The sequence below is a fragment of the Alosa sapidissima genome, chromosome 22 (assembly GCF_018492685.1).
Source record: "Alosa sapidissima isolate fAloSap1 chromosome 22, fAloSap1.pri, whole genome shotgun sequence".
Lineage (NCBI taxonomy): Eukaryota > Metazoa > Chordata > Actinopteri > Clupeiformes > Clupeidae > Alosa > Alosa sapidissima.
The window spans coordinates 4,954,164-4,980,758 of record NC_055978.1 but is presented as its reverse complement, the minus strand read 5'-3'; the positions used below and the strand labels follow the sequence as shown (position 1 = coordinate 4,980,758).

General features: G+C 40.6%; 2 protein-coding genes across 4 annotated transcripts; one reads left to right on the top strand and one right to left on the bottom strand.

Moving 5' to 3' along the window:
* The first annotated feature begins 3,716 nt into the window (after window positions 1-3,716).
* On the top strand, window positions 3,717-12,583 carry LOC121697482. Of its 3 annotated transcripts, none has more exons than XM_042079016.1 (4): window positions 3,717-3,985; window positions 4,819-4,926; window positions 11,853-11,945; window positions 12,054-12,583. In XM_042079016.1, the coding sequence occupies exons 1-4, from the start codon at window positions 3,821-3,823 to the stop codon at window positions 12,369-12,371; spliced, it is 684 nt and encodes a 227-aa protein (XP_041934950.1). In that variant the 5' UTR covers window positions 3,717-3,820; the 3' UTR covers window positions 12,372-12,583. The 3 variants fall into 3 exon arrangements, with proteins under 3 accessions (XP_041934950.1, XP_041934949.1, XP_041934951.1); XM_042079015.1 differs by lacking the exons at window positions 3,717-3,985; window positions 4,819-4,926 and adding exons at window positions 9,712-10,671; window positions 10,771-10,932; XM_042079017.1 differs by lacking the exons at window positions 3,717-3,985; window positions 4,819-4,926 and adding an exon at window positions 10,711-10,932.
* An 849-nt stretch (window positions 12,584-13,432) lies between these two features.
* LOC121697874 (C-type lectin lectoxin-Lio2-like) lies at window positions 13,433-25,918 on the bottom strand. Its single transcript, XM_042079662.1, has 3 exons — window positions 25,830-25,918; window positions 25,413-25,700; window positions 13,433-13,806 (listed from the first exon to the last, which is right to left on the bottom strand). The coding sequence occupies exons 1-3, from the start codon at window positions 25,909-25,911 to the stop codon at window positions 13,439-13,441; spliced, it is 738 nt and encodes a 245-aa protein (XP_041935596.1). The 5' UTR covers window positions 25,912-25,918; the 3' UTR covers window positions 13,433-13,438.
* Window positions 25,919-26,595: the final 677 nt, after the last annotated feature.

Sequence of the window (26,595 nt, the reverse complement as noted above, 5' to 3'; positions counted from 1 at the left end):
TTACATGCCCACCAAGTTTCGTGTACCCCGGTCTTTCAGTGTCCCGGGACTCATTGACGGAAATTTGGGCATGCGAAAAAGAAAAAAGCTGCGCGACGGTCATAATTATGACCGCCGCGCAGCGAAGCGGCGGTCATATAGGTTTAGTCAGATTTTTTTTTTTTTTTCTTTTTCGCATGCCCAAATTTCCGTCAATGAGTCCCGGGACACTGAAAGACCGGGGTACACGAAACTTGGTGGGCATGTAACCCCACATGGATAGCATGGAACCATCGTTTTTCGTTTTGATCTGTAGCCCCCCCGCTGGACTGGACCCCCCGAAAGGAGGGTAGGGCAGACACAGTTTTCTGTGAATATCTCGAAAACCGTAGGGTTTAGGAGGACCATTTTTTTTTTTGTATGTTGATCTCAAGGGGCCATGTCAACCCATTCCATAACCACTCATTTCATGTATAGCGCCACCTAGTTAAACACAAAAAAGTAAAAATGAGGTGTTGTAATTGAAGGTATCTGTGACCTAACTTAGTCAAAACTGCACGAAATTGGAAGTGTAGGATCATTATGACAACCTCTGTATGCACGCCAAGTTTCGTGGAATTCCGTTCATGGGGGGCCACACAATAAATTAATTTATGTTACTATACACCAACTGGCCTGTAGGTGGCCGGAGACAGTTTTCTGTGAATATCTCGAGAACCGTAGGGCCTAGGAGGTCCACCTTTTTTATGTATGTTGGTCTTAAGGGGGCATGTCAACCCATCCCATTACCACTTATTTCATGTATAGCGCCACCTAGTTAAAAATTAAAAAGCAAAAAATTAGGTGTTTTCATCTCAATATCTCTGGCTGACAAGGTCAAAACTGCACGAAATTAAAAGTGTAGGATCATTATGACACCCTCTGAATGCATGCCAAGTTTTGTGTACTTTCGTTCATGGGGGGCCTTACAATAAAATAATTTATGTGTACATTTAGTGACGTACACCAACAAGGATTCCCGGGACACTGAAAGACCGGGGTACACAAAACTTGGTGGGCATGTACCCCCACATGGATAGCATGGAACCGTCATTTTTCGTTTTCATCTGCAGCCCCCCCGCTGGACTGGACCCCCCGAAAGGAGGGTAGGACAGACACAGTTCTCTTTGAATCTTTTATGGTATGTTGGTCTCAAGGGCCCACATCAACCTGGCTCATAATCACTCATTTGTGATTTGCCCCCCCGGTAAAAAATGAAAATCAGTAGGATTAAAAGAAAGCCAAAATAAATATTCATCATCATCATCATGGCTGCATTTTCAGTATTGGCGAGAAGTAGTCGTTTGTCCACTAGATGGCGCATCGTTGCAGTGAGACGTAATTTTGTTGGAAGTTAAAAGTGGGTTGGAAAAAACAATGGACTCTTCATACAAGGACTGTAATTTACTGCAGCGAACATCTAATAAGGATAGGACGATGTTCACATGAAGTGTAATTCCCATTTCTTCTTGAAGCCGAAATAAATCTGAGGATGTTTATCGGACATGCTTGGTTTTTACTGCAGGTACGTTAATCTTGTAATATCAATAAGGACCTAGGTAATGTTACCGTTAGCGTTGGTTGAGTGATAGAGGCATTTGATTTATTGCATTTGTAGAAAACTATACATGCGGTTATACCAAGCAAATGTATAGCAGCACTGTTTGTATCTTTCGACTGTCATTTATTGCACGTGCTACAAAATCATTCTGTGCAATGGAAGATTTACCAACGTTACACCGGTCTGATACAGTTTTGCCTATACATGTGTGAGACTGAGACGCCTGTTTATTTTGTTTTAAGTGCGTGCAGGGTGTGAGAGGGGAATCGATGTGCTTTGATTACAGCTTGGTAGTTGTAGTCTGTGAAATTAAAAAGCACGTGTGTGTGAAGTATCCAAACAATGACACCTTCATTTCATTATGGCTGCTTTAGCAAAACACCTTAAGCTACTGTGTAGTGGGTCCCATTTAGAAGTGGCTACTTCATTCGCGCGTTCCTTGACTCATGGAGCTGCGTGAATGTTATTACAACTTTTCGCCACGATATGACAGTTTAAGTCCGCTTGATACTGTAAGGCGTAAGCCATTGGTTTCCAAAGGAGATTTTATTTGTGTCGCCAGCATAGCCTATTGACAATTTATGTTGTAAATAGGCCTACCTTATAATCCTACCTGTAGCTTAGGGAAGCTTTCTATTAGGATCTAGTTTGTTAGTTACCGTTTTGTCATAACTCCCTGATGCATTTTTGCATTTAGAATAGCCAGAGCGTATCTCAATCGGAAAATTAAACAATATCGGGTGCCTATGGACTAGGCTGGGTGAACCCAGCCTGATCTGCCCGCTATTTATTTTTTGATTTCTTAAAAGATTGAGCTTGGTCTGATGAAAGCCAGACTAGCCATGGACCTCAGTTAAACAATGCAAGGGAACATGAATCAGCCTATATTTGCACTAACAATAACGGACAAAAGCTCTTCAACTTTGGCCCGTTAAAATGTGTATGAACAGTCTAGCGACGCATTTCATCAAGGCCCATTTTGACATGTCAGTTATTTGCACCACTGGTTAGATGTAAAACAGCATTTCGTTTCAGACTAGGCTACTGTTACTTAATTTGTGCATTAACAATAACGTTTCAGACTACTGTTACTTAATTTGTGCATTGACAATAAAGTATTACATGAACTAAAGATGACTAAAATCTTATGTAGAAGAAGAAACATTCACAAAAAATCCATCCATCCAAAAATGACCTTTGTTTTTGATAGCTGTTGAAAACGGCATGGAACTGACAGAGATGTTTTTGTTTAAAAATACATAAAAAATAAATAAATAAATAAATAAATAACATTATGCTGATACCTTTTGCTTTTCCCAAATACAATGTAGCCTACAGGTGTAAGTGACCTTTCATCAATCCAGTTGCAATGGATGAACTGTGATGAACTGCCCTACTTGTGATTGTTTAGAGATTTTAAAGGTTTTATAACAATTCTACATCTTCTTTGGCTATTCTACAATCTATTCACCTTTTCAGCACCAGTAGGGTACTTTCTGTGCAGCCGCACACACACACATTTAGGCATGCCAAACAAGCATACACAAAAGTTTCAAGAGTGGGGGATGGAGTAAAATATGGAGACAAATAGAAGTGTGAATTATTTTCGCGGAACGGATGTACAGGACTGAGCGGCGGTCATATTTTGTACCGCTATGCGGTACATCTAGTTATGAACGAGTTTGTTACTGTATATTTTATAGTTAAAATCAATCAAAAATACATAGAAAGGAAAGCTAGACAATTAATGTAGATATACAATAAATTATGCAAATAAAATAAATATGATATATACATCTTTTTCAAGATTCCATCTCACAGTGATGTCACAAGATCTCACAAGATTCCATCTCACAGTAATGCCTTATAAAGTGTGCGATGTCAGAGCTTAGTAAGTATAACTACATCACCCCTCTCTGTAGAATTCAATAAAATAACAATTAAAAGTTGCATGTCAATTAAAAAACGTAGATCCCAACGGATGCAAATTGTGACCAAATTCACACCCCTCCTTCTTTGTTGTATTGCACACAGATATTACACACGTCACGTGACAGAGCGGATCCTAAGCTTTCCGATATTATTAGTTTTACATATTATAATATATTACACTGTAAAAAATGATTGATGCAAAAAGTTGTACAAATGAGGAAATACATGTTGGCTCAACATAATGGTTGTGTAAACAAAGAAAAATATGTTTGGTCAATGATTGCATGATTTTCATTACTGTACTACAAAATGTTCATCAAGAGAAAATGTATATTTGTGTTCACGGAACTTTTAACGTTGCACAAAAAATATTATGTTGGCCGAGCAAGAGGGACCAGCGACAATCATCCGAGCATGCGCAAAGGAGTTCTACGCTTCTGGAATTTCCCACCAAGAGTCACGACGTTGTTTGTGGTGAGTGCTTCAAAGTTAGCTGCCTATCTTTGTGCTGTGAGGTAATCAGAAAATTTAGGTTAATATCTATTGTCTATCAACGAAGTTGAAATAGCTATATTGTCAGTTACTACAGCGATTAGCAGTGCTGGCAAATCCCATTTTAACTCATAAAGGTTAGCATTCCTTTCCAACTGGCATGTGATTTTAACATTGACCCAAACAGTTAAGTATCACTACATTGCATGGCATGTGACCGTTTCCAACTGGCATGAGGTTTTAACGTTGACCCTAACAGTTAACTATCGCCACATTGCATGGCATTTTACCGTTTAGTACTTTTAATGGTCAATATTTTCAAATTCCATTTTCATTCTGGCTTATGATATATATGATTATTAACTTTGCTACAGCCAGCTAGTCTTGGCAACTAGCGCTTTTGCTATCAGAGTGACTGATCAGATAGGCTAGTTCTAATGGTTAGCTGGCATTCAAAGCACGTGTGCCCTCGTGTTAGCAGCTAGTACTCTGCACAAAGCATCCTTTTGCAAAAGTGAAATAACATTTCAGTCTGATTAAAAAAAATAACCAGTTGTGCTAACACGAAAACGAATAGCTGCTACCGGAGTTGTAAGCTGTTTAACATATTATGTAATCAATTTGCCTCACCAAACGCCCTTTTAGCCTGGTAGTGCTAGCTGCTACCCAGCTATACTTAACCTAGAAGAGGCATGATGGCTAATGCACCATTGTTAGGTTTAAGAATACCCTAAAATACTTAAGCATAGTTTAGTATGGTTGTTCTGTTTATAGAATTATGAGTTATTGATGCATTTGTCTTGTTTGTATTTCAGGTATTTTGTTTCAGTCTTAAAACTAAATGCAGTGCCGCTATTGTAAATTTTCACATCTGCAGCAAGACATCCTGCTTAAGCACTACAGGCTTCATCATTGGCAAGCAGGTAACGGTTCTTTTCCCTGCATTCATCCAGACTGTGTTTGTATTTTTACAACAACAGGGGCCTTAAAAACCCATTTATGGAGAGCACATCCTAAAATAGACAGGCCTAACTCTGCATGCACCGACCATGCCAGTTTTCGGTGTGAATTATGTGAATTCTCAGATATTTGCTCACTTACTCAATTTCTGAATCATTTAGGAAGGCATTTGCAAAACCATGAGCGAGTTCATTGTCCATTCTCCAACTGTGATTTTAGCAGCAGCAACAACACAACCTTCAGAGCTCACAAGTCCAAGAAACACAGAAAACAAACTTTGAATGACCTCTGTACATCTGTTTGTACAGTAGGCAGTACAGACAATGAGTTTGGCACAGTCTCAGTTCCACAAAGTCTATCAGATCAAGCTGATGACATTCAGGCAGATTCTCATATTTCAGATTTGGACCTTGAGGAATGTGAACCAGTACTTGAACACAAACTTGCGGCCTTATTCTTGTGTATGCAGTCACAGTTGCATGTGTCCCAAAGTGCCTCTCAGCAGATTATTGATAATGTAAATGACATCCTGTCAATTGCTAACTCAAATGCACTGTGTGCAATTCAGAATATTCTGCTAAAGCACAACTGCAATGTCAATGAGTCTATTGTTGCTGACATTACTGACACATTACAAAAAACAAACCCGTTTCTGAGTGCCACCACTGACAAAGGTCCCCTTTCAACTAATCATAAGCGAAACATCTACTTTAAAAACAATTTTGGCATAATTGAACCTGTTGAATATGTGTTCAATAGGGTACAAAATCACACATTTGTTTATGTTCCTCTTTTGAAGACTTTGAAGTCTTTGTTGGAGCGACCTGACGTTCTTGAGAAGACGTTTCCCATTAAGGAGGGTACACCAGGATTCTACACCTCACCTTTTGATGGTCAGTATTTCAAAATTAACAAGCTTGTTAATGGTCAAGATTTCAGACTTTCACTTGGGTTTTATATTGATGATTTTGAAATTGCCAATCCATTGGGAACTTCTAGAAAGAAGCATAAAATTACAGCAGTCTATTGGGTCATTTTGAATTGGGAATCACAGTACAGATCGAGTCTCCACTCTATACAATTGGCGCTGCTTGGGAAAAGTTCTGAAGTGAAAGTGTATGGTTATGAACCTTTTTTTGAACCACTTTTACGTGACTTGAGGAGCCTAGAGCAGGAAGGCTTGTATGTTGAACAGATAGGTGAGAATGTCAGGGGAACTGTGCTTAATGTGTCTGCAGACAATCTTGGCGCACATGGACTTGCAGGTTTTCAGGAAAGTTTTCGTGTTGAAAAATTCTGCAGATTTTGCTTAGCATCTTTGAAAGACATTCAGTCCACAGAAGTTAGGCAGGGACTCTTTCCACTCAGAAGTCCTGAGCAACATGATCAATGCATTGCTGAGTTGAAGAGCAATGAGTGTGTAACAAATGTGCATGGTGTGAAAGCAGAATGTGTTCTTCAGAATCATCTATCCTTCTTTCATGTCATTACTGGTTTTCCTCCAGATGTTTTACACGATCTGTTTGAAGGGGTAATACCTAGGGAATTGGCTCTGTGTCTGCAGAAATTGATTGGTGCCAAGTACTTTACCTTTGAGCAGCTCAATAACATTATCCAATCATTTCAATACTCATATTCAGATAAAGTGAATCGCCCTCAAAGAATTCCAAAGACCTTTCACTTAAAAAAAACAGTTGGAGGAAATGCACATGAAAATTGGGCCTTAATTAGACTGCTCCCTCTCATGGTAGGTGGTATGGTGCCTGAGGATGAAAAAGCATGGCAACTTTTAATGGACTTAAAAGACATTGTGGAATTAGTGGTTAGTTCAAAGCTATCAGAAGAATCTCTTTGTTATCTAGAGAGTAAAATTTCTGACCATCGCCAGTTGTTCACTGATGTTTTTCCCAATGAGAGGTTTCTACCTAAACATCATTACCTTGAGCATTATCCAAACTTGATTCGCTGTTTTGGGCCTTTGGCTGATCTGTGGACAATGCGTTATGAGGCGAAGCATAGCTTCTTCAAGAGGGTGGTGCGCGACATCCGCAATTTCAAAAATCCCCTCAAAACGTTGGCAAGTAGGCATCAATCAATGATGGCTTTTGCTTTGGACTCTCAAAGTTTCTTCAAAGCACCATTGCATGTTGAAAATTTGAAAGTGGTCAAAATGTCGGCTGTTGAACCACGGCTCCGGACAGCTGTTGAAAACAAATATCCAAATTTGAGTTCCTTGTCCCTGGCATCAAGTGCAACATTGCATGGGACTTTGTATAGTAAAGGAATGATTCTACCAGTTGGACTTAGTGATGGCTTTCCAGAGTTTGGTCGACTTCACAGTATTCTGGTTGTCGGTACAGAGGCCTCCTTCATAGTGGAACAACTGTCTTCATGGTACTTTGAACATTTTAGAGCATATGAAATTGTTGGCAGTACTTACTGCAATGTAGCCATTGTCAACCCACAAGATCTCATTGATTTCTACCCTCTGGCATCATACAATGTAGGTGGAAAGATTATGGTGTCTGCTAAGAGATTTTTACTTTGCTAAAATTGAATTTCTTCTCAATTTTCTTTCCCAGGAAACAATGTTACTTCGAGTCATTCTCTCACCTGCAGGGCTCCGAACCGGTTCAAGGAACGAAAACGAAAACCGAAAACGAACGGAATTTTACGGAATTTTACGAGGAGCAGAAACGGAAACGAAAACAAAATGATCTTCAACTGTTCCGGAACAGAAACGTTATTCTGAAATCCACAAAACCGGTTAATAACGTTTTTTTTTTGTTCTCTATATATTTTATAAAATTTCACAAAAGCATATCCTATGTCAGGGAGACCATTTCCGGTTGTGCGAAAAACAAGCCCGCATCTACACTGTTAATGTGAGCTAACAAGCCGCTATGTAGCCAACTACTGTAGGCGAACAGCCTAATAATTTGATTTCTGCAGTTTGAAAAAAAAAAAAAAAAGAATAAATGGACCTTTGGTCCAAATGTGTATATTTTGTCTTGCTGTTGTAATGTAACCTATCCGTCTGCCACTTCGGATCTTAGGCCAGCTCGTAGCGTAGGCTACTGAAACTGATTTGGAAATTGTTTGTAGCCTATGCGTAATAGCCTATTTTGCCTGTCCACGCCTTGTTGTTTTTAAAGTCTGGATTTGAAATGTTTGCGCAATTGTAGCCTATTCTATGCAGAAGAGTTAAACGGGAAATATGAGATAGGCCTTGTCAGCAACAGACAGGTTCGTTTATAAACAGGGTTGGAATTATAGCGCAAGCCTTTGAAGATCTCCATATGGATAAAACTTAGGCTACAATCAGGTAAGGAGTTTAGCACGTATCCAGAAATATTTTTGATAAGACATTATTTATAGGCATAGGTTAGGCCTACAGTAAGTCTGGCTATGGGATGGATAGCCCATCTGAATGTTTTTGGATGCTGCCTGTGATTTATTATTTTTGGGCATAGCTACGGTAGGCTAAATCAAGGGGAAATAATGAGTAGGGGAGAGCCGGGACAGTTGAAACACTTTTTAATTAAACGTAATTTACATAGCGATCGTACCACACAGAAAGCTAATATTTGGTCACCTACATCTAACCTAACCTACATCTGTCCTCTGTCAAATACAGATGCATTTTCAGCTTTGAACAAAACCGTTATCATGAATGGTACTCCCAAAAGTTTTTATTTTAGATATATTGTTGCAGGGCTATACGTCTTTGTGCATGTCTGTTAACAACTCATTGCCATCATCATGAAGCGTGTATGCAGCGGTTTTTGAAATATCTAATAGAAGTGGATGATTCTGCCATGTTTATAGCTAGAACGGTAAGCTTTCCCATTTATATCATGTTTATATTGTTGAAAATGTCGTTTCACTAGGTTTTTAGGTGGGTTAGGCCAATGCACATCCAAATAAGTAGGCTTAACGACCCACCGGCCGTCAGTCTCCATAGGATAACATGGGGAAACTCAACCCCCTATCTGGTGGGCCCAAATGTATTTTCATCTTCCTAAAACTGTTTTTCTATGTCCATAAATAATCCTCCATAAATAATTGTTTAAACACACCTATTTGTGCATTTAATTAAAATACATGGAGTTACAGCCTGGTCGGGACGATTGAAACACGTGTTTCAATCGTCCCGACACAGACATATGTCACTACAGCTTGATTTGCTTTCCATGTAAACAAGCATGCGATATGAAAGTCTGGGATTGTGGAGAACACTAAATGGTCTACTGAATAAGCATTACGTCAAACCTTTAAATGAAAAACACTCATTGATAATCGAAAAAATGTAACCACTAATGAAGTTTACTTTTGCGCATCAAAACTCGTTTATCACTCCGTGATAAAATGACATAGCAGGAAGATATTTGGCTGATAGAAGGAGGTTAACATGCTCTATGTTTTGACCGAAGGACGTCTGTCTATCATCATCACACTCGGAGAAAACTGGATTGTTTCATTCGTCCCGTGTTTCAATCGTCCCGGCTCTCCCCTACGTCTCATCTAAGGTAAAGTCCACAAAAATAGACTTGATAGGCCCGCCAAACACTGCCGGAACTTTAAGAACGAACGATATTTTGCGTTCCGAACCGGTTCAGGACCGATATGTTTGTGGCGGAACGCATGCAAGAACGAAAACGTTAAACATAGGCCTACCTGAACCGTTCGGAACGGAACGTTTGAAAAATAATTTCGTTTTCAAGCCCTGCTCACCTGACAATATCAGGAAGTTATCAATTCCCACACCATCATCAATTGAGGAACTCTCTGCAGTTCTCTGTGAAAAACTGCAGATAATGGGAAGTTTTGTTATCCAATATGAAGACCCTGATTTCAACAATGAACTTTGTACTTTACATGACATCACAGAGCTTCCAAAAGACAAGGCTACTTTGAGGATCCACTGGGAAGTAGTTTTAAGCCCAGTGGTGGACGATGCTCACCTTTCAGATTTCACTGTGGATACAGCAAGCATGACTTCCACTCAGTCGTCAGCTTCATCACCCCATCCAGCTTCTCCTCCCTATCCAGCTTCTCCTCCCTCTACATCTAGATTAAAGCAGTGGCCAAGCACATTTCCAGTGCCTTCATTTTCATATGATGTGGAGTTGAGGTTGAAAAAAGCTAATGAGGATCTTCAAGAAAATGGAACAGCCCTGATTGTTCCAAGATACATGAAAATGAATATATTGGACAAATTGGCTGAAACTGTGTACTCTTACAAAGCCTACACAAAGGACTCTGATATAGAGAAGGTTGCATCTGCTTTGGTAGAAAAACACCCATGTCTCAAAGACGCAGGATCTGACACGACAGGATGTGAAGCATGGAAAATGAGCCTTAAGTTTAAAATGGCTAATTATCGTCAGAAACTCCGCAATGCAGGATGCAGTGAGATGGTTGTTAATACTCACTCAAGACAAGGTTCATCTCGTGGATCTCTCAAGAGACCCAAAAGATCTGAACTCAACTTTCTTCCTGACCATCCTGTTGGTTTGGATGAAGAAGAATTGGAGAAGGAAAGGTCATCGATGGAGGAAGAAGTGAAAAAGAGAAATTTGAGCTTGACTGTTTTGAATGCAATGATGGAGACAACATTTTCCTTGAGGAGAAAAGAAATTGTGCAGGATCAGCCGCTGGTGTCAACAATCAAGCAAAGATGGCCAGGACTGTTTTTTGAGGAGGAGGTAAGTCATTTTCCCCTCTGTCAGCATTGGAATTGAATGAAATCTTGAAATCATTTGCTTTGCTTTTACTTGTTTGCTTCTGAATCTCATTACCCACAGGTTTGTGCTGAATTCTTCCGCATCAACCGTATTGACCTGAAGTCAACATTCCTGACATCGCTGGACAATCACACCCAGGGGTTCCTGAAGATGTACAGAGCCAAAGCAAGACAGGGAAGGTGGAACGACTTGGATGAACTTCTGGAGAAACTGGATGCCCAGGTATGTTAATCATTTCATATATAATATAACAGTGTTAAACAGTGTAAAATATAATTTACTGATACCTGTTTAAGAGAAGAAACTGCCAACTGCTTACTGCTCCACAAAAACTTCACTGTAAAACTCAACATTTTAATTGCAAGGTCTCTGTCAATTGAGTTGATACCTTTGTCTTGTGACATTTATCCATTGCTCATTATGTGAGCAATAGAATTACATTGTATGATCAGAATGTGTCAAAAAAGGTTCCATGTATACCTGATGTTGTTGATCTACAATACAGGTAAAAATCCCACAAATACATATAAGTTGTAGAAATGTGAGGGGGAAATGGTGTACAAGAATATCACAAATATAAGGATGCTATAAATGGTGTTTAGAGATGGTGGCTTATTTTTTGTATGTGGGATGTCACATGTATTGTTTACATTATCTTATTTACATGGGGTGCACATGGAACCTCATGGAACCACATCATGTATGCATTACACAGAAAGATTCTGGTGTAGTATTAAGCTGTTTTTCTCCTATCATATAGCTCCATTTGACCAGCACCTACATACACTACTGTGCAAAATTGACTAATTTCACCATTGGTTCATCTTGACCAGCACAGTATGTTTGAGAACTATTTTAGGACTGTTAGAAAACCACTCTCAATATCTAACTTAAGTAGACTCTGGGAATGTTATTCCAATAGTCTGGGATCTGCATACTTAGCACTTGTAAGCTGATTAACTGTCGCAGATTGTAATCTTAATGCATTTCCGGTAACTATTTCATGAAGTTGGTTGTAATGAAGCCCAATGGTGAAAGGAGTAAGTCATCCTAAACTGTTGCATGGTAGAGTAGATGTGTGTAACCTCTGTGAATTAGGTGACTTAATAATGTCTTTCTGATGACCTGTCTTTTTTTTGCAGACCACAGATCTAACTACTTATAGAAGGTCTGCTGTTCTTCGTGGTCTTCCCCTGTACTTGAGAGAGCCAGCTTCAATTTCAAAGACTATTAAGGTAATTAATTTGAAAACTATATGGTATTACTGTTTGAGATGCAGTAATGATTGCATAAGACATTATGCTTTCAGTCTGACACTAAGTGTCATTTATTGTGTTTCACAGGATACTGAGGCACTGGGGCCACACACAAAGGCCATGAAAATGGGGATCCTGGAAGTAACTGACAGTTCTACCAACTCAGGACCATATCCCACAGTGGTCAATGTGGCTGTAGTACTGGAGGAGGAAGTAGTCATGGACAATCTGGGAGACTTCACAAATGCCCTCATGATGCTCTTTGGTCTGCTTTATGCTCTAAATATGGAGTACCCTAAGGACTTAAGGTACACATTCGAGGCAGTCCAGAAGATTCTCTTAAACCTGGGAAAAGAGTGCACAGCAAGGATCCAGTCCTTTAAGAACAAGTTATTACAGGTGTAATGGTCATTACAGTACGTGTTAATTGCCAGTCATTGAGGTATTTTGAGGTATCAAAGGTTTCATGGTTCTCTTAAATGGCAGTGACCTTTTTTTGTTGAATTTTTGTAACTGTTCTGGAACATGTCACAAATCATTTTGAACCAATTTTACACCTTCCTTATGTGTTTGTTGAAAACATGACAATATGTGGAGAGCAGTGCTTACCTTTTTTCCCTTTTCCCTGTTCCCCCACGCTGCAGTTTATTTCCGAGTAATTTGAATTTCAGAGAGAATATCTAATTTTTTTTTTTAACCATATTTGAGTTTATGCTGATATTTGATTTGTAAAGCAGTCATCCCTGAGAAATATCAGAATGTTTCACTTTTAAAGCAGACATGTTTTTCCAATAGAACTGTTTTGATTTAAATAAGTGACCATTGTAACCTGAAAGTAGTGTGCATTAATGTGTTTTTATATGTAATGTTACTTTGCACTTAGTCTTTAAAAGACTAAAATGTTCAGATGTTCACAGGTAAAGCTGTCATGTTTTACCGAGTTTCATTTTGTAACGCAGATATTTGTTTTTCCAGTGCAACTATTGAGTGACATGCCATGCTTTCTTGAACTCTCAGATCTTGTTACTAGGACACTGGTTGAATACTTGTGTAATATTGCACTTGAGCCACAGGCGAGTTCATATGGATTTAAATAAATAAAATGTACTTTATCAGAACATAGTGTGTAATTTATTTGAAATAATGAAAAATAGACTTTTTGGCCAACATGAAATATTTAATTAATGCAACATTTTATTTCAAGTTGAGTCTGCTTGTTGGCCCAACAAGCTATGTTTAGTCAACAGAGAATATTTAATTCACACAACATTCTATTTTAAGTTCAGTCTACATGCAGGAGTAGTCAGCACAACAAAAAAAAGTTGGTTTCCGCAACTTAAATTGAGCTAACTAAAAATTTTAGGTGCAACGGGTCACTAGAAATTTTTATGTTGGAGAGGCATATTTTTTTTTACAGTGTAGAAATGTAATCATATTATTATTTACATTCTGTACACAGCTCTGCACAACCATTACTCATTGACAACCCAGTCGTAACAAAGAGCCCGCTGCTTGGTCATGCAGTTGATGTCAGCCCACTTGAAATCATCCTTCTCGGACGTCAGGGCACCACAGTGATGGGAGAGGGGCAGCCGGGGCACCTGCCCACCCTTCCAGTTGTTCCAGGCCAGTGTCTGTCCAATGGTCCAGACCCAGAACCCGAGGAAGCTGCTCTGCTGCAGACCCAACCACACCGGTTTTGTGATGTTGAGCCTTCTCATCAGCCTCTTGGCGGCCAGTTGCTCTTTTTCTGACAGAATGCAGAAAGAGCCGTTGAATCCCCGACAGTATTCCAGAGACTCCTCCCAGGTCATGCTAACGTCACTGATATGGATGTGGTCTGAAAGAACAACAATAAATAAGCTCTGACATATCAAAGGCAGACTTAATTTTATAATATCTGAATAGCCATTCTTGCCAAATGAGCCAACTTTTTTTCACACTGGTAAGGCAAGGCAAGGTAAGTGCATATTCATACATGGAGGTAATTCAATGTGCTTTACATAAACAAAAGGAAAAAAATACATAACAGCATAAGAGGGCAAGAGTCATTTCAACACATGGCCTTCACAGGGCTGCCTTTTTTCAGTTCAGTTCAGCTTTGAGTGATATCAGTGTGATGAGAACTATAAATAATAATAATAATAAAGCTTTATTTGTATAGCACCTTTCATACACAGAATGCAGCTCAAAGTGCTTTACATTTGAAGCATGTAACACAATAATAGTCAGTCAGTCATTATCAATCACTTTTCTTTGCTGTTTATGTTATACTCAGCAACATATCAAAAATATAGAAAATGACGTCATAAGACTGGCAGCCTTAACCCTCTTACCCCCCACAAGCACGCCATATGGCAACTGTGGCAAGGAAAAACTCCCATATTCCAGGAAGAAACCTTGAGCAGAACCTGACTTAATAGGGGGAGCCCATCTGCTTCTGGCTGGCTGCGCCCTCCAATAGTAGCAGATGTAGAATAATCTGAAAATGTAGTCTACAGGATAAGATGAGTTAACTAAAAGCTTTCCTGTACAGGTATGTTTTCAGATCTTTTTTAAAAATATTTACTGAACTCGCCTGCTTGATGTACAGAGGCAGGGTGTTCCATAGTTTGGGGGCATAATAGATAAACGCAGCTTCTCCACTTTGTTTGTGGAGCACTTTGGGTACGATTAAAAGATTAGAATTGGATGATCTAAGTTTCCTTTGTGGTTGATAAGATATTAAAAGCTCAGAGATATATGAAGGTGCTATGCCATTCAGAGCTTTGTAAGTAATTAACATAACCTTAAAATCAATTCTATAGGAAATAGGGAGCCAGTGCAGTTCAGCCAACACAGGGGTGATGTGTTCTCTCTTCTTAGTCTTAGTTAAAAGTCTAGCCGCAGAGTTCTGTATGAGTGCCAATTTCTTTAGATGTTTTTTGGGAAGACCAGTGAAAAGTGCATTGCAGTAGTCTAACCTGCTAGTGATAAAGGCGTGAATTAGTTTTTCTGCATCTTGTTGAGTTAAAAAGGGCCGCACTTTGGCAATGTTTCTCAAGTGGAAATAGGCTGTCTGAGTAACTTTACTGATATGGGGCTTAAAACTTAACTCTGCATCTAAGATGACACCGAGGCTTGTTACTTTTGGTTTGACCTGGTGTGCCAAGTTCCCCAGATTACTAAGAATAATATCTCGCTTTAGTTTTGGTCCAACCAGAAGTACCTCTGTTTTGTCATCATTTAGTTTCAAAAAGTTTTTGCTCATCCACTGATTAATGGAGGTTAGGCATGCAGTGAGGGAGCAAAGGCCATCTGGGTTAGTTGGCTCCACAGAAAGATACAATTGGGTATCATCTGCGTAGCTGTGGAAGTTTACATTATGCTGACTTATGACGTTTCCCAATGGAAGCATATATAGAGAAAATAGCAGGGGACCAAGGCAGCTCCCCTGGGCCACACCAAAAGGCAAGTCATGTTTTTCAGATACATGATCTCCTAGACTGATATAAAAATCTCTGCCAGTAATGTAGGTTTGAAACCAGTTTAGAGCATTATCAGAGAGACCCACCCACTTCGCAAGGCGGTGAATTAGGATACTATGATCAATGGTGTCAAATGCCGCACTCAAATCCAGAAGAATAAGGATTGAGACTTTGTTTGAGTCAGTAGCTAGTCTGAGATCATTGACTATTTTTACTAGAGCCGTTTCTGTGCTGTGATTTGATCTAAAACCTGATTGGAATTTTTCAAGGATACTGTTTTCGTTGAGGAAGGTATTTAACTGATTACAAACAACTTTTTCAAGTACTTTGCTCAAAAACGATAGATTTGATATAGGCCTGTAGTTGCTCAGATTGGTATGGTCAAGATTTGACTTTTTAAGTAAAGGTTTCACAACAGCGGTTTTAAAAGCAGTTGGAAATATACCTGTTTCTAATGAGGTATTTATTACCTTGAGAAAAAAGGGAGCTAAGCCATCATATACTTTTTTGAGGAATGTAGTAGGGATTGGATCTAAAACACATGTTGAGGAGCCGGTTTGAGTTATAATTTTACCAAGCTCAGATTGAGTAATAGTGCTAAAGGACCTTAATTTTGGGGGGCTGTTTTTGGGTGTACTATCAAACATATTACTTATGTTACCAATAGCCTCCCTTATAGAAATTACTTTGTTTTTGAAGAAGTCTGCAAATTCTTCGCATCTTAGAGAGGATGCCTGACTGAGTGTATCAAAAGGTGTTTGATGCAATAGCCTATCAATGGTAGAGAACAACACCCTAGAGTTTCCACTGTTTTCAGCAATTACCTTAGAGAAGTGGTTCCTCCTCTCATTCCGAATAGCTCTATTATAATTTGCAATTTTTTCTTTTAGAATGGCACGGTGAACCTGTAACTTAGTTTTTCTCCATGTTCTCTCAGCTTTCCTACATGATCTTTTTAGATCATGGATATTTTCGTTCATCCAAGGTGTCAGTTTGCTACAGGGCCTTTTTTTAGTCTTTAAGGGTGCCACTCTGTCAAGCAGAGCGCCTAATTCACGATTAAGAGCCTCTACCATTTGATCAATGGGATGATGTAAAATATCTAAATTTATGGAGTCTATAAGAGCTATGAACTGCTGTTCTGCTCTAATGTCCAAGAGTCGCGATTTGATTGCAATTTCGGGATGAATTTTTGGAGTATGTAGTACAATATTAAAAGATACACAATGATGATCAGACATATTTATATCATTTACTGATAAGTCTGTGACTTCTATCCCTCTGGAAATGACTAGATCGAGGGTGTTGCCAAGGTTATGGGTGGGTCCTGTAACATGCTGCTTTAGCTCTAAACTGTCCAACACATTAAGGAACTTACTGGCTTTAGCATCAGTTGTCTTATTGACATGAATATTGAAGTCGCCATTTACAATTATCCGATCATAGCTAGTGATGATGAGCGACATAAGTTCAGAAAACTGGTCGAGAAAGCCAGTCCATAGTTTAGGAGGGCGGTATAAGGTTAATAGAAGTACAGCTGGATTGAACTGAGAAGAATGGGTGTGAATTTGGAATCAAAACTAAATTAAATTACATAATTACATTTCAAAGTATGCTATTCAGATTGGTCTGTCTACTTGTGCGTTCATTCATTATTCTAATTTGGAAGTGACCTGTAAAAGGAAAAAAAAGCAAGCATAGTCACTTGCTAAATGAACATTATATCGTATTTTGAAATATTTCAGGGATTACAAAGACAATGTTGACTTAATAAATGGATAATGTGAAATCCAAAATGCAATAATATAAAGAAAAATAAATATCATTCTGAGTTATTTGGACAGTAGGTTAGGCTAGGTCTGAACTAGATAGACCTACAAACGAGGCCCGGGGGCGTATATGATATGCCATCTCTTGAGGCATAAAGGCTATAACCTAAAGACATAATCTGTGACCTGTTGACATGCAGACATTTCACCGCGCATTTGCCCACCCTCCCAAAATTGTCTACACAGACTATACTGGCACACTCAAGTTTGTACTGACACAAACATACAGTGGGCATCGCTTTCAAATGACCACTTCATTCGCGCATTACGCGGCGTGAAGCTGCGAGAAGCTTTAGTACCACTTTCAGCCACTGTGCGTCGCTCTGCCACTGTACATCGCTCTGCCTGCCGTCCCTTACATAATTGTTGCCGAGAGTAATCCCAGCCTACGAATTCAATAACAAAATAAATCATGCATAATTAAACATTACCTCGATTTAGGCTACTTGGGTATGGCTTAAGGCTTGACTACACGAAAATCGAAATCGAAATTTGCTGTCTACATTATTGTCAGTGTTGGGGTTAACGCAACTACGCAAATCAAAACAGTGGTGTGATAATTGAGCCAGTAGAGAAATAACTGTTCAGAATTAATCTGTAGCCTTGGGTAGGCTTCTGCAGAAAACAATGTTGTTGCCGATTTAATACTATCTGGCGACGTTTTTAACAGGCTACGCAATAGAGGCTTAGACAACTATGACCCACGTTTTGGTTTCGTAAATTAATTTGCCCTACTTCTTGACTGCAATGTAGTCAATTGACTGCTTGACATGTCATTTTTATTTTTCTGTAAACAATTACATCTGCTTTATGCCGCAGAATTACATTCATATTTGGCTGACTGCAGACGCGCCACTTCCCTCCCCATATTCCAATATTAAGATAGTATAAAGTGCTTTTTGTATAGGCTACTATCATAAAAAAAAAAATAGTTAAAACGAATAGCTATTTGCAATTTGACAAAACACTTGTCCTCATTTTGCGAATGCGAGGACGATATGAGCCTGTTGCATTTAGTTAGATGTCCGAGTCACACATAATGTTTGAAAACCACTGGCTCGTAATCACAATGATTTAACACACGACAGTTGGATAACCTACTTCATCATGTCCCCATGCCTACATTTTTGTGAGTAGCATAGAGATCGTTAAAAACAATAAAGTATGGCTCTCCGTTTGGGACATCGAAAACTTTTTTTAATTTTTAATAGACTACCGTCGAAGATGCTGACTTGCAAAAGCCTCGGGATAACACGTTATCTCCACTATCATCAGTCATGCCCCTTGATCAAAGTGGGGAATGAAATAAAAGTTTGATAACCACTGGCTTAACAAGTTACCTGCAGTCCAGAACACAGAATCTATTGCAATATTCTGATGATCGGCGATGATATCGGCAAATGTTTGTTTTCCAAAGTAAGAATTTCACTTCACCATGCACCTTCGACAATACCTGGCCTACCTGGTATCATTACAAACATTATTCTGTGTCCTAAAACTGGCATATTTTATGGCATTGTGTCATGTAAGTTCGTTGCAAAATCTAGAAAAATGTGTGAGGTGGTCAGCGGGGGACAATTGAGACACACATTGGATTGTGTTATTACTTGAACATTCCACACTATCCACAGCTGTGGTAGGCCTATCAGGGGCAGGAGGATTACTGTCAGCGCAGGCTTTATATAAAATTCTTCAACAGAAGGCCTCGAATGTTGTCTTGTTTGTGTTGCGCTTTGCTTCGCTTCTGTAATTTCGGCTTCATTGAAAATGAGGGCTTCCCTCAATGACCCTCCGAGAATAAATAAAGGTTGAATGAATGAATGAATGCAGGCTTGCCCAAAATATGGCATGTGGTTTGCGCAGCCTACAGTAAATAACAGACCCGCCAGAATGTGCGTTATGATGCTTTTTTACGAGCAAGATGTTTTTGGTACCCTACGCACACTGCATGTTCTTAAATAACAATGATCATCAGTAATATTCGACCATTAATTTGGGTAAATGGGCAAGCGTGACCACCTTGATTGGCTGATTGGCTGATGATTGTAACGCGGGCATGATTCCAAACACCTCCCTTACGATGATGAGTGACAGGTCTCAGAATGCGTGCGCTACACAAGGACGGAAGATGATGAATAACTGGGGCCGTAGGCTATTCACAAAGGCTTTTATCTTACTACTAGGAGTAGGCTACTCCTAAATCGCACTTAAAGATTTTAGATTGGAGTTTTCTCTTAAAAGTTATTCACAAAGCCTTTCAGACAACTCCTAAACTAGGAGTGAGTCTTCGTGGCTATGGATGACGTCATTACTCATGCACGAGCTTGACTGAAGTGACCACCTTGATTGGCTGACGATTGTAACGCGGGAATTCCAAACACCTCTCTTCCGATGATGACTGACAGGTGACAGGTCGGAGAATGCGTGCGCTACACAAGTAGTGTGAAGGACGGAAGATGATTAATAACTGAATAAAAAGGCCTAGCCTAAATGAATAAAGAGTAAGGCAAAACAAATAGCTTAGTAGCCTAATGAAACAGGCCTATGGATTGATGCAGTAGCCTACCTTTGCAACATTTATTAAATTAATCTGTCACCATATCCCTAGGCTACGTTTGCAAAGAGGAGAACATTTTAATTTGATTCACAATGAAACGTTACATTTCATTTCCATGTTAACAATGAGTAGTTTGTGTTGTTGTTGGTGGCGTTATTGCATCCCTTTTATGAATGCAAAATTGTTCCCTCGCAATTGGAAGCTCCTGTTGCAGCATAGGCTATTTCAAAACATCGCAATGTAAAATGCCACAAAAAAGCTGTTTATGAATAGGTCTTAGTGAGTTAGGAGTCCTCTCGACTTAAGCTGTCCCAGACTTAGGTGCTACTTTTAGGTCTAAAATGCTTCGTGAATTACTTTTTGTGAAAAAATTAGGAGTCCTAAAGTTAGGAGTGACACGCCCATTATTTTTAGGAGTTGCTCCTAAATTCGCCAGTTAGGAGCTACTTTTAGCCTTAAAATTCTTTGTGAATATGGCCCCTGAATAAAAAGGCCTAGCCTAAATGAATCAAGGCAAAACAAATAGCCTAGTAGCCCAATGAAACATACGGATTGATGTAGTATCTTGTAACATTATTAAATTATTCTGTTACTATGCCTACGTTTGCAAAAGAGAACATTTTAATTTGATTCATTTACATTTAATTTACAAGTTGACAATGACTAGCCTAGTTTTGGTTGTTGTTGGCGGCGTTATTGCATGTTAGTTATGCCTACAATGCAAAATTGCTTCCTCGCGATTGGAAGCTCCTGTAGCTGCATAGGATTTCAAAACCGCAGGTTTGTGAATAGGTCTGTGAGTAAGGAGTCCTCTTGACTTCTTTTAAGCTGTCAGAGGTGGGAAGGTGTGATTTTTTGGGGGAAGGGCTGGATTAACTGGGCACAATTGTCTGATGGCCCCCCTTCCCCCCAGCCAACGTGAATCGGGTGGTTAGTTAATAGGCCTATCGTGAAGATTTTTCCTGCCATCACCTGTCTCCAACGCACTTCTCCTCTGTGGTTGCCTCCGGTCTACCTCCACTCAACACCTTCTCCTCTCTGGAGGTCAATGAAGCCACTGACTCGCACTGCTCCACACTGACCTCGTGTCTAGACGAGCTGTGCCCTCTTACCACAAGGCCAGCTCGATCTAAACATTCTCATCCATGGCTAAATGATACCCTCCGATCGCAGCGCACCAAACTCAGAGCCGCGGAGAGGAAATGGCACAAATCCAAACTAGCTGACGACCTCAAAAACTACCAGATACTCCTGACCTCCTTCTCAGCCAGCATCACTGCTGCTAAGACTGCTTTCTACAATGACAAAATCAACAGCGCTACAGACACTCGAAAACTTTTCTCAACCTTCAAATCGCTACTCAACCCTCAGCTGCCTCCTCCTCCATCCAGCCTTACTGCAGATACCCTCGCCTCATTTTTTACAAACAAAGTGGCGGCAATCAGCAGTCAATTCTCTACATGCCCACTCAACGCATCTGACTCAGATACCGCACTCCTACAACCTCTAGGGACTGCTGGAACATCTTTTTCAGCATTCACGCCTCTCTCCGAGAGTGAAGTGTCCAGACTCCTGACATGCAGCCGTCCTACCACATGCTCGCTGGACCCTATACCTACGAGCCTACTTCAGTCCATCAGCCCGACCATCGCTCCAGCTATCACACATGTGATCAATGCCTCGCTAACCTCCGGCACATTTCCAACAGCGTTCAAAATGGCCCGGGTAACACCGTTACTTAAGAAAGCTTCTCTCAACCCTGCTCAAGTCGAGAACTACCGCCCTGTCTCACTACTGCCTTTCCTATCCAAAGGCATTGAACGAGCAGTCTCCAAACAGGTCTCTGACTTCCTTTCACAGAACAACCTTCTGGATCCAAATCAGTCTGGGTTCAAAAGCGGCCACTCTACCGAAACGGCTCTGCTGTCTGTAACAGAAGCCTTAAAAGAAGCCAGGGCGACCGCTCGGTCATCAGTACTCATTCTGCTTGACTTATCGGCTGCCTTTGACACGGTTAATCACCGTATCCTTCTCTCTATACTCGCTGACATGGGAATCTCCGGTTCTGCTCTCTCCTGGTTTGAATCCTACCTCACAGGACGCTCGTTTAACGTATCATGGCTTGGTCAGCTATCCGCACCTCACCATCTCACCACAGGGGTCCCCCAGGGCTCAGTGCTGGGCCCCCTCCTCTTTGCTATCTACACCACCTCCTTGGGACAGATTATCCGTTCGCACGGCTTCTCATACCACTGCTATGCAGACGACACACAGCTCTATCTGTCCTTTCCACCTGACGACCCCCTGGTTTCAGCACGGATCTCGGATTGCCTTTCAGACATAGCTACATGGATGAAGGCACACCACCTCCAGCTGAACCTCTCAAAGACTGAACTGCTGGTCATCCCAGCTAAACCTACCATACACCACGACATCAACATCAAATTTGACTCCCTGTCTGTTTCACCGACCAGGACTGCAAGAAATCTAGGAGTTGTTCTTGACAACCAACTAAACTTCTCAGATCATGTTGCCTCAGTCGCCCGGTCATGCCGTTTTGCACTCTACAACATACGGAAAATCAGGACTTACTTGACTCAAGATGCTACCCAACTTCTGGTTCAGGCAATAGTCTTCTCACGACTCGACTACTGCAATGCCCTCCTGACAGGTCTCCCAGCCTGCGCAGTGAAACCACTTCAGATGATCCAGAACGCGGCGGCGCGCCTGGTCTACAACCAACCCAAAAGGGCACATGTTACCCCGCTGCTCATCCAGCTACACTGGCTACCTATGGCGGCCCGCATCAAATTCAAGTCTCTAACGCTTGCCTACAAAGTAGTCTCCGGTTCTGCTCCCACCTACTTGAATGCCCTCATACAGACTTACACTACCTCCAGACCGCTGCGCTCCTCTGACGAACGACGTCTAGCTCTACCACCGGTACGCTCAAGCCAATCCAAACTTTTCTCATCTGTTGTTCCTCGTTGGTGGAACACACTGCCAGTTCCTACAAGGGCAGGGACATCCTTTTCCACTTTCAAAAAACTCCTGAAGACCCAGCTCTTTAGAGAACATCTACTCTCATAGCAACACTTACAACAAGTCTTACTGATCCTAGCACTCACCAGCCGTTTTAAACTGACAAGTAACTGTTAAAAACAGCACTCACCGACGCACTTATTCTTACTGTACTCTAATGTTTTTTTTAAACTGTCCTAAAATTGTGAGAATTGTTCTAAAAACTTACTGTTTACCATGTTGTTAGTCGCTTTGGTTAAAAAGCGTCAGCCAAATGTAATGTAATGTAATGTAATGTAATGTAATCTAAGGCACGAGCGCATCTGAGAGGCCAAGCCTCACCAAGTAGCTCGTTTGTTTACAACTAACATGACAAAGACATCGTAAAACACTGAAAGTTAATATTTTGTCACTAGCAACATTCATCTGTCCTTTGTCAAATGTATTATGTTCCAAGTACCCTATGCGTAATTCTGCTTCATAAAGTTGAACAAATACATTTGCTTATTTCACAGAAAAATATAAATAGCCAGTCTACAGTGCAGAGTTGGTAAGTTATGGTAGGCCAACTTGCAGTGAACATACAAAGAGGGGAAATTATTTCTCTTGCAGCTGAGTAGCCTCAGGTGCGCACGTAGACATAAGTCCTATGTAAGGCCGAACATGCAAGCGCCAATGAATCGTGCTCTCACGGCAATCGCGCCGTTAAACTTAAATAGGTTAACATCACTCTAAGTTCGCCTTCAAGCAAGAAAAACGATGATTTGAAGACATCTGTTTCGTTGGAAGGGCAAGGGGTAGCAACAGGGCAACACAGAGACAGGCCCGATGGCAGGGCTGTCATGAGAGTATTAAAATATAGGATATTCTACGGGAAAACATTAAAACGGCAAGACAGCGGGGAAAGTTAAAATACGTGATAAACACGGAAAAAGTTGGCATGCATTGTTTCAGTCCCCGTGCACAGGGATTATTTGTCATACTATTAATCACATATGATTATTTGTGAAATTGTGCAAACAGGCGCAACACATTTGAAAAGGAAGGACTGGTAGCATGCAAGCTCACGGGAAAGATTGATTTAAGAATGTTATCACAAAGTGTGTGGTTGTGGCGCGGGCGGAAGACAATTGGCAGGGGAGGGTCATGTCTTTTTTGTCGGAGGGTCATTGAACAATTTCTAGCAGGCAAGAGAGGGTCATGCAACTTCCAACTGAAGCACTCAAAATTCCTCCGGTGGCCCCTTCAATAAATAACGATCAGTCCCTAGATTGCTGCTGGGCTATATGTCTTGGTTCTGTTAACAACTTATTGTCAAACGCATAGCCTATCTCGCGGTTGCATCCATTACAAACAAACATGCAATGTGAACGTCTGGGATTGGGGAGAGCACTAAATGCTCTTCTGAATAAGCATGAAGTCAAACCTTTAAATGAAAAACACTCTTTAATAATCCAAAAAAATAAACCGCTAATGAAGTAAACTTGTGACCATCAAAAATCGTTTATCGCTCGTAACTCCGTGATACCAGGACGTAACAGGAAGGCATTTGGCTGAGCAACGGAGGTTAATATGCTCCATGTTTTGTCCAAATGATGACTGTCTATCATCGTTGCACTCGGAGAAAACCGGAATGTTTCATTCGTCCCCGTTTCAATCGTCCCGGTTGTACCTACTCAAAACGCAGATAGAACCTTATTATTCTAAGGTAGCGAAATAGCGTTCAGCATGATTCATGCCCAATTAATTCCCCCTGTTAAAGTGTTCGCCTTTGTAGTTTGGTTTCGTGATAGCCTATGATAAACGGCTTATGGCCAAATATGTGAAAACGTTAAAATACAGTAGGCGATAAACCCGGAAAAAGTTGACAGTGATTTTTTCATAATCACTTTGGAGGGTCATAGAAAAATGTATTGCTGGCGAGGGAGGGTCACGTCTTTTTGGACTAATGCTCCCCAAACTCCTCCGGTAGCCCCTTAAATAAATAACGAACAGTCCCTAATGAAGTAAACTTGTGACCATCAAAAATCGTTTATCGCCTGTAGGCCTAACTCCGTGATAACAGGACGTAACAGGAAGGCATTTGGCTGAGCAACGGAGGTTAATACTCTATATTTTGTCCAAATGATGTCTGTCTATCATCGTTGCACTCGGAGAAAACCAGAATGTTTCATTTGTCCTGCGTCTCTACGGCTGCAAACGGGATTCACTCGCAGTTAACCAAATATTTCTTTATTAGGGCAGGCATATTTCTGGCTATTACATTATTTCTAAACCAGTCTGCTAAAGTCTGTAGTGAAGTCTGTGTAGGGTTTTCCAGGCTCCATTTCTTTTTACGAGACACCCTGCTCACTTGAGCCATCTACCGGTTGTTTGGGTTGTTGCAGCGTCTCACTGGAAAAATACAAATTAAAGTCGCGTGATACCGCGTGATCCCACGCGCGGACCGCGAGTGAAGCTGGCCAATTCGAAGCACTGCCCACTGTACACTGGCACTGCACACTATATTTTACAGACACACGCACTGACATGCACGCTCACACAGTCACACTGGCAATGTTAAAATATGTACCTTTGTAGCAGATGAGTGGTGTGTTGCTGGCGGTTCCTGGCATCCATCTATCGCAAAGTGAAGCTTTATTGCTCCAGTTCTTATATCCTGACTGTCCTCCATTAGACCACTCCAAACCAATCCAAGAATTGTGAGTTGCCTCCCTTTCGGCATATACATGTACAGCGTTGTTCTGCTCTGTGTTTATGATGCTTACCAGGTCAGTGTAATTCTCTCTGCAATATTCCTGAGCCTCACACCAACTCTTGTGTTGATTAATCAATGTGTACCTAGAGGAATTACCAGGTACTAGGCAGAGACCAGAATGCCATCATTAGCTCACATGGTGAAAAGATTAGAATGGTGGGTGTAATCAAAGATTCTAGAGCGCTACGCTCTAGAATCTTTGGGTGTAATGTCACTTTTAAAGATATTTACCGTCGCTGTAACAGATGAATGGTCTCTTTTGGGTGCAGTTCGATACCTCCCAGCCCCCATCTGCCTTCATGGCAACACACATGTTGTCACCATATAAAACAGTTTTTATGTAAATAACAGGATCACCATTTGACCATTTAAGATCATTTGCTGTTAATTGTCTACAATCAGTGTAGTGACTACAGATATTCCTGCTGTCATTCCAATGAATTTCTCCTTTCACTAGTATAAGTGTCCCAAAGTCATCTAGAGGTGATGTTTTGTAATCCAAACCTAAGTGGAGAGACATGACAAATGTATGGTGAAATGATGGAAAACTACATGGAAAAATTATATAAAAATTACATTGATATTCACACAATATTATACACACTCTGTGTGTGTGTCTGTGTGTGTGTGTGTGTCTGTGTCCAGGCACCACTCCTGTTCAGCCTCCTTCTCTTAGTCATTGCCCACCTCTTCCACGTGTCCTGGACACAGAGATGGTGCTCACCTGGAGTACCACTTTGACAAAAGCCTATTCAACATCTGACCGCTTTAGGCCCACACACAGAGACAAAGACCTGCCAAATCTGTGAGCTCCAATATGCAGACCTCTGTATGTCTTGGCAGCATGTCCTAAATACAGTCTCTGGCCTATACCAATCCTTTGGTCTCTAAGTCAACATTGAAAAACTGAACCTCTGAACGTTCAAATCAGTGCGTCCACTCAAACTACAAGAGTTCACCTACTGTATCTTAGCTCCACAGCTCTCTTTAGACTTTT

Excerpts from the sequence above, each read along its gene's own strand:
- LOC121697482 (XM_042079015.1), top strand. The coding sequence starts at position 9,781 with ATGGGAAGTTTTGTTATCCAATATGAAGACCCTGATTTCAACAATGAA. Across the intron at positions 10,672-10,770 it reads GACTGTTTTTTGAGGAGGAG|GTTTGTGCTGAATTCTTCCG; the intron begins GTAAGTCATTTT and ends CATTACCCACAG. Across the intron at positions 11,946-12,053 it reads CAATTTCAAAGACTATTAAG|GATACTGAGGCACTGGGGCC; the intron begins GTAATTAATTTG and ends TGTGTTTCACAG.
- LOC121697874 (XM_042079662.1), bottom strand. The coding sequence starts at position 25,911 with ATGTGTGTTGCCATGAAGGCAGATGGGGGCTGGGAGGTATCGAACTGC. Across the intron at positions 25,701-25,829 it reads ATTCATCTGTTACAGCGACG|TACCTGGTAATTCCTCTAGG; the intron begins GTAAATATCTTT and ends GTCTCTGCCTAG. Across the intron at positions 13,807-25,412 it reads ACCACTCATCTGCTACAAAG|ACCACATCCATATCAGTGAC; the intron begins GTACATATTTTA and ends TTGTTCTTTCAG.